The 11,134-nt window shown below is 42.5% G+C and overlaps 1 protein-coding gene across 2 annotated transcripts in view; it reads right to left on the reverse strand.

The window, feature by feature from the left end:
* TSPAN14 (tetraspanin 14) overlaps window positions 1-11,134 on the reverse strand; it is a 111,841-nt gene that overhangs the window by 48,337 nt on the left and 52,370 nt on the right. For both annotated transcript variants that reach the window (XM_019502298.1, XM_019502299.1), the window contains exon 3: window positions 6,195-6,245. In XM_019502298.1, the coding sequence (XP_019357843.1) occupies window positions 6,195-6,245 (51 nt within the window). The remainder of the gene's footprint in view (window positions 1-6,194; window positions 6,246-11,134) is intronic.

Consider the following 11,134-nt stretch of genomic DNA (forward strand, 5'->3'; position numbering starts at 1 on the left):
TTTTTTTTTTTTTTTTTTTTTTTTTTTAATCTTTGTGGCATTTTGCTGTATCCTTTAATTAGGTCCCTTTTGACACCAACATGGCTTGAAATGCATCTCCTCATACAATCTGCTAAATTCAGAGGGAATTCACAGTATAAAACACATTCAGTGTTACAAGGAACATTTAAGGACAAATTAATAACTGGAGTCCTTATGACTACATAACTATTCCTTATCCATTTGGAAACTGTTTAATTTAGCAAGGCTTACCTCCCAACACCAAATACAATATTGTTTTGGCTTTTCATTGCTTTTTTAAACTTCCATCTTTATAATAATCTTGTCCAATTTACCTTGTTTGCCCAAATCCAGCTCATCAGAATTCCAATGCACCGGAGCAGACTCGATTAATCGAATCTGCTGAAGCGTGGCAATTGCAGGCAGCCCCCACACTGAAGCACCCTTGTGCCCCAGCCAGCTGCATCGGCATCTACACAGGTGCTGCTGCGATGTAAAAAACTCTGCAGCAGGATTAGTGCTTGTAATTTACAACTATTACTGTGCTGCAGAGGTAATTAGTTTCCTGTGGCTTAATAAGGCCGCATGTGTAGATCCAGGACGTTTACTGTGGAGCTAATTAGTCTGCTCCGTGCAGTGAATCTCATGTAGGCATGCCCCCTCTTTCCTTTATCCACACTGTGGCTGCAATGACAGTGTCCCCATCCCATGCATTCCCATCCTCCCTGCAAAAAAAAAACAAACCCCAAAACAAAAAACAACCCCCCCCCCCGCAAAAACAAAAAACAAACTGAAGGAGGGGGACACTTCTCTTCATAGTACTTCAGGAACAAATTGGGACTTGTCTGGTTTCTAGATTCTTTTCCATCACCTTGGGCAAGTCGTTTAATGTCTGTTACAATTTAATCTCTCTTAATGGAGGTGCAGTATTTTCCACAGTTACTGGGAGGCTACTGGGATATACTAAGATAAAATTGGTGGAAAACTTATAAATAATACAGTTGCTGTACGCATAGTATCTGGCATATTTAAAGAGCTCTATAAACACTAGTTCTCATGATCCATTATGATTACCAGAATAGTATCTAATCCCATTTCCAAAAGAGCACAGCACAAACTATGCAGGTTGTTTTTCATTTTAAAACTCTGCCCCAGACTCACTGTGTTACATTAATGAGTCTCTGTCAAGCTCCATTTCCAATATGTGCATACCCATTAAAATGAATGAGGTGGCAATAACAGCTTTGCTGCTGGTGATGAGGGGTAAAGAAAGTCAGGAAAGCTGCTGCTTAAGGCATGTGGAACAGAAACAGGATAGTTGAAGATGCAGCCAACTACATAAATTCATTTGAACAGGGGCCAGTCTAATGCTTAGTCTTTAGCCCTGTCTTCATGAACTTATAGCCTGAAGGGGGGTGAGAGAAGTGTCATAAAGCCATGGTATAGTCCTAACATGGTGCACTGCACAAACAGAAACAGTAACACAGAAAAGAGATATTCTGCTCATATCTCCCATCTCTCCTTTCATATCCTTCCTTTTCAGTGTGCGTGGTGTAGTTTTAAGGTATCTTTGGCATGCATAAGTACACCCGCTCCTTTTACCTCCTCCCCTACCTTTTATAGTTTCAAATGGTGGAAACCAGTTATAATGGAAATGAGTACCAGAGCCCAACTACTACTTGCTTTTCCCTGAAACAACTTTTGTTTATGTGAAAACCTCTCCAGGCAGATCTACTGAAGCAGATGAAATTGGAAAAACATGAGATCAGAGTGAAGAAGAGATGACTGGAAACAATTGTGAAAGCTTTGTTAGTGTGATAACACTCTGTTCCCCTGATGGTTTCCACAGCTCTGCGGTTGTGTAGAAGCACCCTTTTTCACAATGTCTCGGTGCTCTTCCCCATGTGTGGGTTCTGATGAATCTGGGTTTTGTTTGCCGGGCTACTGCTTACAAGGGTGATACAAGAGATAACTGTACTTTTTACAGTTTCAGCAGTTACAGAAAACACATCACTGATGGAACAAGCCAGGGGCCTCTGCATCATCTAGAAAGAACAGTTTATTATATTTTCCTAACCCTCAGAAATCTATACATTCTTGACAATCCTTTATGGAGAATGCCTGAAAGAGTGGTTCACTGTGGACTATAGTATATAATTGTTCATTACTTTATTGTACTTCGGAAAAGTATAGCTAAAATAAATTTCTGTTCGCACATTGCTGCCAATATAGTACGAGGAGAAAGGCTTAATCATTCTTATGTCATTGAAAGTGCTTTTACTTCAGTGTGCTTTCCTCTACACAGCTGCAGCTGCTCTTAACTGCAGTATGACCCTAAGGTAGCATTACTGCTTATTAACAGACAGCATAGATTCTCCCTTGCCATTCTTTTGTGATGTGTATTTTTATATCTATTCCAGCACAGATGTTGGCCAGAATAGCAAGATGGCAACATACAGTTCTATGACAGAAGTAGGCTGCTGCTCTGAATTTATATTTCTGCATTCTCTCGGGTGTCTTTTTTACTATTGGATTTAGTTAGGCTGAGAAAACCACACATCTTCATTTCATCGTCTGTTTGCTGGTAGTGGTTTGTAAATGGGGCTCTTAAGTTGATCTCTATCCCCCTTTTTTCCATTATGAAGAGAAAGGCTTAGATCTTTTCCTAATCAGAATGCTGCTTGCATTTGTATTACTGATAACTTGTCTGAAACCTACAGGCTCTTGCAAAGGTGATAGCCACAGAGATAAAGCTCTTTCTTATTTAAATCTTCTCTCTTTAGTGCCTGCCTCTTAGTCTAATAATAAAACACAATTCTACTCTTTTTTAAACTTCCTTAGATGCTCCCCTGTTCTATTTCTGTATTTAAAAATTGGTCACCTTGGGCTCCTCTTTAATTTCATCCTTATACAGAGATCACCTTTTGTATTCTAACATACCAACAAACCGCACTTGTATCCTACAGGTACTTGATGTGCTGGTTTTATGGCATTGTGTTTTATAAAGAAGTTATTTTTTGTTTTATGTTCGAGTTTCCAAGGCACTATCACAATTCTGAGGGATAATTTTATTTATTCCTATACAAATTTGTAAGATAGGACAGTTCTCTAGACCTTACAATCTAAGGACACTTTCACATGTGCTCCAGAGGTGGGAGGAGCTCTGAAAGCCACTCTAAAGCGCCACCATGTCTCATGCATCAGCCTCCCCGCGCTTCAAAATGGCAGCGGCAGCACTTGAACTAAAACACATTCAATGCCCCACCTGCCATTTTTAAGTGTGGGGATACTTATATATGAGACTCAGGAGCTGGCCCTGCACTACAGCTCCCCTGTGCCCTGGCCAGCCTCTCGACAGCACACTGAGATATGTCGGAGCAGTCCCGGGCTGGCAGACTGACACCCCGGACCTCCCACCATCCAGGGCTGCTCTGATGCAGCTCAGCATGCTGCAGTCCTGGGCACACGTGTAAACACGGCACCCAGGAGCAATAAGTACGAGAGATTCTTGCTTTGCCTTAATAACACATGTAGATGAAGCCAGTGTGCACGTCTACGTGAGATACTATATCACCATAGCGATGAACTACAGCAACGTAGCACTGTCAGGCACGAACTGTGATGCCGCTGTTACCACACAGCAGCAATGAGCTACCACACAGTAGGGTCAGAAACGATCTGTATGGTACTGGGCCTGTGCAGTACCAGCAGTTACAACTGTGCAGTCAGGCACACATGTGGACACACCCAGTGAATACCAAATTCAGTTCCTCTGCAGAAAGAATGCAATATATTGGTAGTATTTCTGGGCAAGTCACAAGCCTATTCATTTTCAACAAAAGGAGAGTATTGTCCCAGACAGAGCAGACAGAAATTAATTCAGTTAACAGAAATCCCTGCTGAGGAGTCAAGTTGAATTAATCCTAACTGGCAAGGGGAACATAAAGAATTCAAAATTATGGAGAACTCCAACATGCTTGGATAAGACAGATTGTTTACATTAGCTCAGGGTTCAGAAAGTATCCTTGACTAGTCAAAATCTCCTTCCATTTCTACTTAACTCTGATAAGCTTCCTATAAATTCGTCTCCTTAGGACAATCATTCTTACTCTTCTTAGACTGCAGGCAACCCTGAGTAGAAGTCAGCTTGTTTCACTTGTTTTTTTTACTATAGAAAAATAATAGAGTAATTCTTCGGTTGCAAAGAACTCAAAAAGACCACAACTGTGTTCCTATTTGAAATCTCTGGGTTTATTTTGTGAATTGCTGGAGTGTTGGCCTACCTAATATTACTGCGTACCACCTTGCAACACCCCTAGAATTTCACGGTACCCTGGTTGAGTATCAGTACCCTAGTACATGACAACATCAGAGCTTACAGAGTTTAGAGGCAATGTATTTACTGTCCATTGAGATTTCTATCTCCACATAAAAGACAGGGCAGATCTGAAAGATTCCCTCCACCAATTAATGAAGCTAGCTTTAGTTTTTAATACTAGTTGGTTATTTTCACAATAGCTCATGTTACTGATATTCCCTAACAAGGGGGCAGAGGACACCATAGAAATGCCTCACGTAATACCTTTCAGTTACGCAACAGAAAAAACCTACTCCCAGATGATAATATGAGAATAAATTTAGCAAAGTTTCCCCTCCATAAGCAAATCCAGCATACTATAAAAAACATCTAGCAGATGCAAGTTGTAAATTCACTTTCTCCCATTTCAAATTCTGTGAAGTCCTTTTAAACTGTGGATATCCCCAGAGGAGCTTAATTAAATATAAAAGGAGGAAAAAAAGAAGACAGGGAACTTTCATATTTTACAAAGAGAATAGTATTATTACATTAAAAAAAAATCTAGCAGCAGTGAGGAAAAAAATTATTTTAGCTAAGGAAGTTTTCCCAACTACTTATTTTTACAATTATCACATAATAATAAATAGCAGGAAGTAGCTTTCTATTACACCAAAAGCCAGGCTATCTGTTTCAGTGCTTAATACAAAATCTTGTCCATTCTAATAAATTAGTATACACGTTCTCCATTTTCCAAAACAATGAAAGGAAAATAGATCCTTTTCTGAACATGGCATCTTCTAGTCCCTGAACAGTCTAGATGGATTAATAAAGTCAATATGTAATGCTGTATTCCATGCCTCTCTATTTAAAATGAGCCTGTAGAGCAGGATAGTTGTTTACAAAGAGTGTTAACAAATTAATGAAAAACTTAAATAAGGAGATAGAGTAGAAAATGCCACTGAAGCTTATTGTGTACAGAAGGCCTTGGGCAAATAAGAAAGAGGGATTAACAAAAAGCTCTTAAGCATATTTGACATGTTTAGCTAATTAAAACAAAAAAGCTTTTGTCTTACCTTCTGAAAGCTAACTGCCCTTGCATTGCTGGCAAAATAGTTTCTCTTCCTCCTCAAAATACTGCTTCTTAAATTTTGCTAATTCTAAGCCCTGGTCTCCCATTTACTTAGCAATTCCTCAGCAGCACAGAGTAAAATAGAAACAAGATCTGTGGGTTATCTAACAATCTTACAGTAATCAAGAGAAAACAGGGAGAGGGAAATATTTAGACTATAAGGTTGGCCTTTGGAACCACCTCAAGTGAAAGGTAGGGGATGTTGCACCTCTTGGCACATTTAAAACCTGATTAGCTAAAACCCTCCTGACTAGATTATCCCACAGCAACTTTGCATCTCCAGACTAAATTCTAAAACTGAGACTCAAAAGTTTAAATGGCCTTTGGTTATCTCTTTCACAAAACTGGAAGTACAAATACGTTAATTCCACAGCATCTCAATCTCAGATCAACTCGCAGGCCTTGAGCTTTTCTCCAGGCCAGCAGAGAATAATATGAGAGTAAACTAGTGGTCACCTTGCATCCTTAAACATCAAACATTGTTATTTAAATGAGAAGTAGCATTGCTGGATTATTTGCCTAGCCCTGCAAAGACAAGGGACAGAACAAAAGCAATGCCTTTGAAAAGGATGGAGAGAATGTTAAACTAGGGAAATATTAGAAAATCATGCCAGTTATATGGGCACTGCAAAACCAAGATCCTTTTATTGAAACTTAGAATTAAGTTAGATCACATTTAAAATTTGTATTATTTCTTAAGGAGGGGGAAAACCAAACCAGCACTGTTTTTAGCTTGTGTGATGGGGGTGTTGCATCATCTACACTTACCTTTTCACTCCATGCCCAAAGCCCAGCTGCAAGGAAGGCAACTCCAGCCAGCTATTGAAAAAAAAAAAGATTACATAATCAGAAGGAGATCACTACTTCCCATCATATTTGTCCCCACCCAGAAACAAATATCTGTAGCAAAGCAAATGGAGAATCCATTTATGATTTGCTGTTTGCACACAAGTGAAAAGCACCTGAACTCTCTTAAAACTTTAAGTTAGCCACATGACCACAGAGCAGTCGAGTAAATTCTTTTCATCCTCCCACCAGTATCTCATGGAAATGCATTGAATCCCTCAAATTCCTCATAAACATCACTGGGGAACACTTTACACTTTTCACAATCAGGCCTAAATATCAGCCCTGACTAGGTCCTGAAAAGGTGCTACAGTGAAGGCTGATGAATAGACCAAATTCTGCAAGATGCTTGTGCCTCCACTTCCAAGATCCTTTGCATCTGCTTCCTCTCCCCATCATTTCACATTTGTTATCACGTGTTCTAGCCTTAAATCCAATTGGCACATCACTAGAGCTAGTGAGAAAATTTTCCAACAGCATTTTCTGAAGAAAAACATTTTGATAAATCACATCCAAAAGCTCATAGGAACACATCAGTTCTGATAGTTTGATTAGGAACTCGTCCTTAGCTCCATAACTAAATTTCTACTCTAGTGAGTCTCAACCTTCTCGGACTCAAGTTACCCCTCAGACTCAGCGCCCTGCTTCTTTGAAACGGGACACTGGCACCACTGGACCCAAGGCACCTCTCAAAAATGCTCTTAGCTTTCACTCATTTTTTGGCTACAGAAAAATAGTGGCTATTCTGTTGCAAAAAACTCAGAAAGACCTCAACAAGTAAGAATGTTTTTGACAGTGGTTTTTCAGTTGAAATCTCTGGCCGCATCCAGACAAGCGCAGACATGTGGAATATGGTGCTACACACTGCACATGCAGGCATTCCCCGCACTTTTACCTTGCAGCATGGGGTGTGGGGGGGAGGGTTGACCATGGGATCTCCCAGGGTCAAAATAAACCCATGTTGAAAAAACAACAGGGTGGCACATGTGATGGCAGTGCATGTTGCCCCAAACCAGGGGCCAGAGCCAAACGCTGGCTGCCCGCCAGGCTTCCTGCCATGGCTGCAGCCCCAGTAGGCCCCCAGGTTTCCAGGTAAGGCTATAGGAGCCAGCACAGTTGCTGGTCCCAGCCTTCCCTACCCTACCCAAGGTATCCTGCCATGCACCAAAACAAACGTAACACAGGCATTCCCTGGAGACAAGCAGCAGCCACAAGAGGTGTGCACCTGCAAGTTGTCCCCGGGGAAACAGAATGAGCTAATCTGGACATGCCCTTTGAGTTTATTTTGTGAACCATGTGTAAGTGTTTGAAGACCTAACAGTACTAATATTGCATGACACCGTTAAATGATCTCAAAGCACTCTAGTTTGGACAAAAACAGTGATTGTCAACCAAAGGGAAAACATCACCCCAGAAAAGCCAGTAATTCTAGGTAAGTGCCCCAACCATTGAAATATGAAACAGTGAAGTTAAATTTCTAACACGTCTAACCAGAGATGAGTGCCCTTACCACTGGGCTATTGGCATTTCTGTTGCGAGTCTCTCTCCTCATTCTATTTCCTTTCCCCGCAAAACACCCTGAAAAGTCTCAGTCTAAGCCCAATAACAACCAGAAAGAAATGTTAAAAATCCCAAAGTTTTTCATAGGATTGGACAGTTTCTTATTACACTCCACTCACAACAATATTCAAGAAGGCTGGTGCAACGTTTCCCCTCCCCTCCTCTCCCTCCACAAAAAAGCATGTGTCCTGTCCTACATGAGAGAAATTTTCAATAGAACTATTTTGTTTTGCTTCTTTAAGTCCATTTAAAACTTCCCCTTTGCTGTTGTGATACCTATGAACACTTGGCAAGAGTTGGGGTCTTGATGTGCCATACCCACCATCTGTCAAGACAAGAAATATTATGTCTATTCAAGAAATAATATGTCTATTTCCTTGCATTTCCTTTTCAGACCCCCTCCCGAACTACCTCGTCTTATACTTTGTTTACAAGCTCTCTTGGTCTTATTTTCTTCTGAGATCATATGACACCTATCACACAGTCCTGGTCCATGACTAAGACGGCTAAGCTGATTTTCCAAAGGCACAGACTAAGATGATGACAAATCCAGGAAAAAAAAGAAACATCTCCCAGCTTACAATGCTGTGTCTGATCTGTTGGACACAGGTCTCTTCTAATCGACAGCGGTAACAATTGCACTGTTAAGTCTGTGATTCTACAGCGGTAGAGCTATATCTTTCTCCCTCCAAGTAAAGTGTACTCCTTTTAAAATCTTGATTCAAGATGCCCATATTGCCACCTTAACACTTTATTTGATATATTCCTATGCAAAGAAAATTGTCCCTAGGCTGGCTGATGTTTTTTCCAGCTACACTTTGATGAAGATTGCAGATTTCATGCACTACTTCCCGCAACTCATTTCCCTGTTTAGCAATTTTATAATGCAATACCAGACTGAGTGCAACTACAGTTCTTTTTGCATGGTTTTTCAGTATCACGGCTTATTACCTAGATCTTTCTTCCTATTCCATTAGATGCACCATTTCTTTCCCACCTACTCCTAACCTGTTTAAGCTACTTTGAATTAAGCAGAAGTGATGGTTGCCCCACTCCTTCTTAGTAAACAGCAAGTTTGACAAACACTAAGACAACTTCTGCACTTAATGCTATGCAACCTCGCTGACTATTTATACATCTTTTTTAACTCTATTAATTTAGATTAAGCAAAAATAGATCCTTATTCTGATCTCTTTTGATCTCCCCCTCTCTCCTCCCACATTCAAGTCACAGGCTGCTTTTGTTTTCAATTTCCGATTTGGATATTCCAGCTAAGGCTACCTTTCCTGCCTCCAATCAGGGCCGGCCCAAAACTTTTTGGGGCCCCCTGCAAGAAATAGTTTTGCGGCCCCCTGCCCCAAAGAAGGTGATGACAGCAATGGGGGCGGGGGGGTGGCAAGTAGCCAGATGTGAAGCCAGCAGCAGTGAGCAGCTGGACACAGGGACATAGGTGGAGGAAGGATACAAAATTTGGTCGGGGGGCTAAACATATGTGCGCTTATGAGTGCACACATGCCGCAGCCCCACAGGTAAGTCTGAAGGGGAAGGGTCAAGGGGGAGAGGCCACTATTGCCCAGCATCACACTGCCTCAGCCACCTCCCAGCCCCAGCCACTTCCCAGCCCTGACCACGCCAGCCCTGGATGCCACACTGGCCACAGCTGCCTCCCGGCCCCGGCCGCACGCCGCCTGGGGGGGGCCAGAGCCAGGCCCTGGAGTGGGTCCAGCCTTGGCTGCACTGCTGGGCTGGAGGGGGATGGAGCCCCCGGGATCCCCATCCCCATCCTGCCCCGCCATGTGTTGTCCCCAGGAAGAGCCCAACAGCTCTTCCAGAGGCGCGGCACTGGGCAGCCTAGGGTAAGGGGGTGCACAGGCAAGGGCAGGCCGCAGCTGCAAGCTGGACTCAGCCTCTGCTCTGTGTCTCCGCACCTCACTGCCACCGCTTTGAAAGTGGCAGGCACCACCATGTGCGTCCCGCCACTGGACAGGCCGGGCAGTGAAGCACGTGATGGTGCCCACCACTTCTGAAGTGGTGATGGCGAGGCACAGAGACACAGAGCAGAGGCTGAGCCCAGCTTACCAGCTGCAGCCCGCCCTCACCCATGTAAAGATCGGGGGGGCCATGTACCCTTCCCCACCCTTGGCTACCTGTCGCTGCACCTCTGGAGGAGCCACTAGGTTCTGACTGTCTAACGACCGGGCTCGGCCGGGGCCCAGTCACAGTGAATGGGGGCCAGGCTGAGTCGCGTGACAATCCCCACAGTGCAGAAGAGAGCAGGCCAGGGGCAGAGGTGAATGGTTCGCCCTTCCCCTACCCCACTCTCTTCTGCACTATATAAAATTAATTTTTGAAATTGGTTGCCACTCAAATGACAGAAGTTATGGAGGGATGCCCCGAGTTCAATGAGGTTGATAACCACTGATCTTTGACTTAACCAGCACTCAAGAAGCAGTTTTTCACTTCCCCATAACATAGCTACTAATTTTGCAGGTTACCTCACGCTTCTGTGCAAAGAGCCTTTCTTTAGCACTAAAGGGAGATGTTTCCTTTCCTGTTCCTTGAAGGCCTTGAGTAAATGAAAATGTATGGATAAACAAGAGAGGTCACCATCTGAAGTTCAGGAAGCCTGCATTCTGCATGCTAGTTAGAAATAAAAAAGCCCGCCAGAAATGGGCTGCCCTAGCATGACAAATAATGTTCTCAGAGACAGGCTGTGTCACACAAGCGATTGTTACTGGTAGCTAAAAGACAGTGGATCAGCAGCAATCCTAATGCACAGTTCTGGGGATCATAACCAAAGGGTTCCCCCTAGAACTTCGCATTTTCAGAATTAAGATTTTTAGTAATCTCAAATCAGATCTTTGCTAGGATTTCTATTTTGCGAATTCTCTGTAACCAGCCACTCTCAGACATGGTAAGCATCCTACACTGACATTTTTAAATTTACCTAATAGCAGGTATCCCTAGATAGGTGCTCCATCCTGTGTTCTTTATGGCTTGTTACCAAAAAAGGAATATTTTTTGTTTTCTCTGATGAGCAATTTCTCCGAGACTTCAGAGGGAGTATTTGCTTTCTGGTAGATTTTCCACCATTCCCATCAACAGCACAGAAACACTGCCTTGGTTATTTCAAAGTGTTGAGCAGCTGCCAATATGTCTTTCTAACCTGCATAAAACACTAACTTGACTACAAACAGAATATACCTAACATTTCTCAATCAAATGTTGGGCTTTCCAATGTCCCTTCCATTGATCAGCAGAGTTTGCATTTTCATAGTTTCATAGTTTCTAGGGTCAGAAGG

This window comes from Gavialis gangeticus, unplaced genomic scaffold (assembly GCF_001723915.1).
Source record: "Gavialis gangeticus isolate Ggan-Ray unplaced genomic scaffold, GavGan_comp1, whole genome shotgun sequence".
NCBI classification, from domain to species: Eukaryota; Metazoa; Chordata; order Crocodylia; family Gavialidae; genus Gavialis; species Gavialis gangeticus.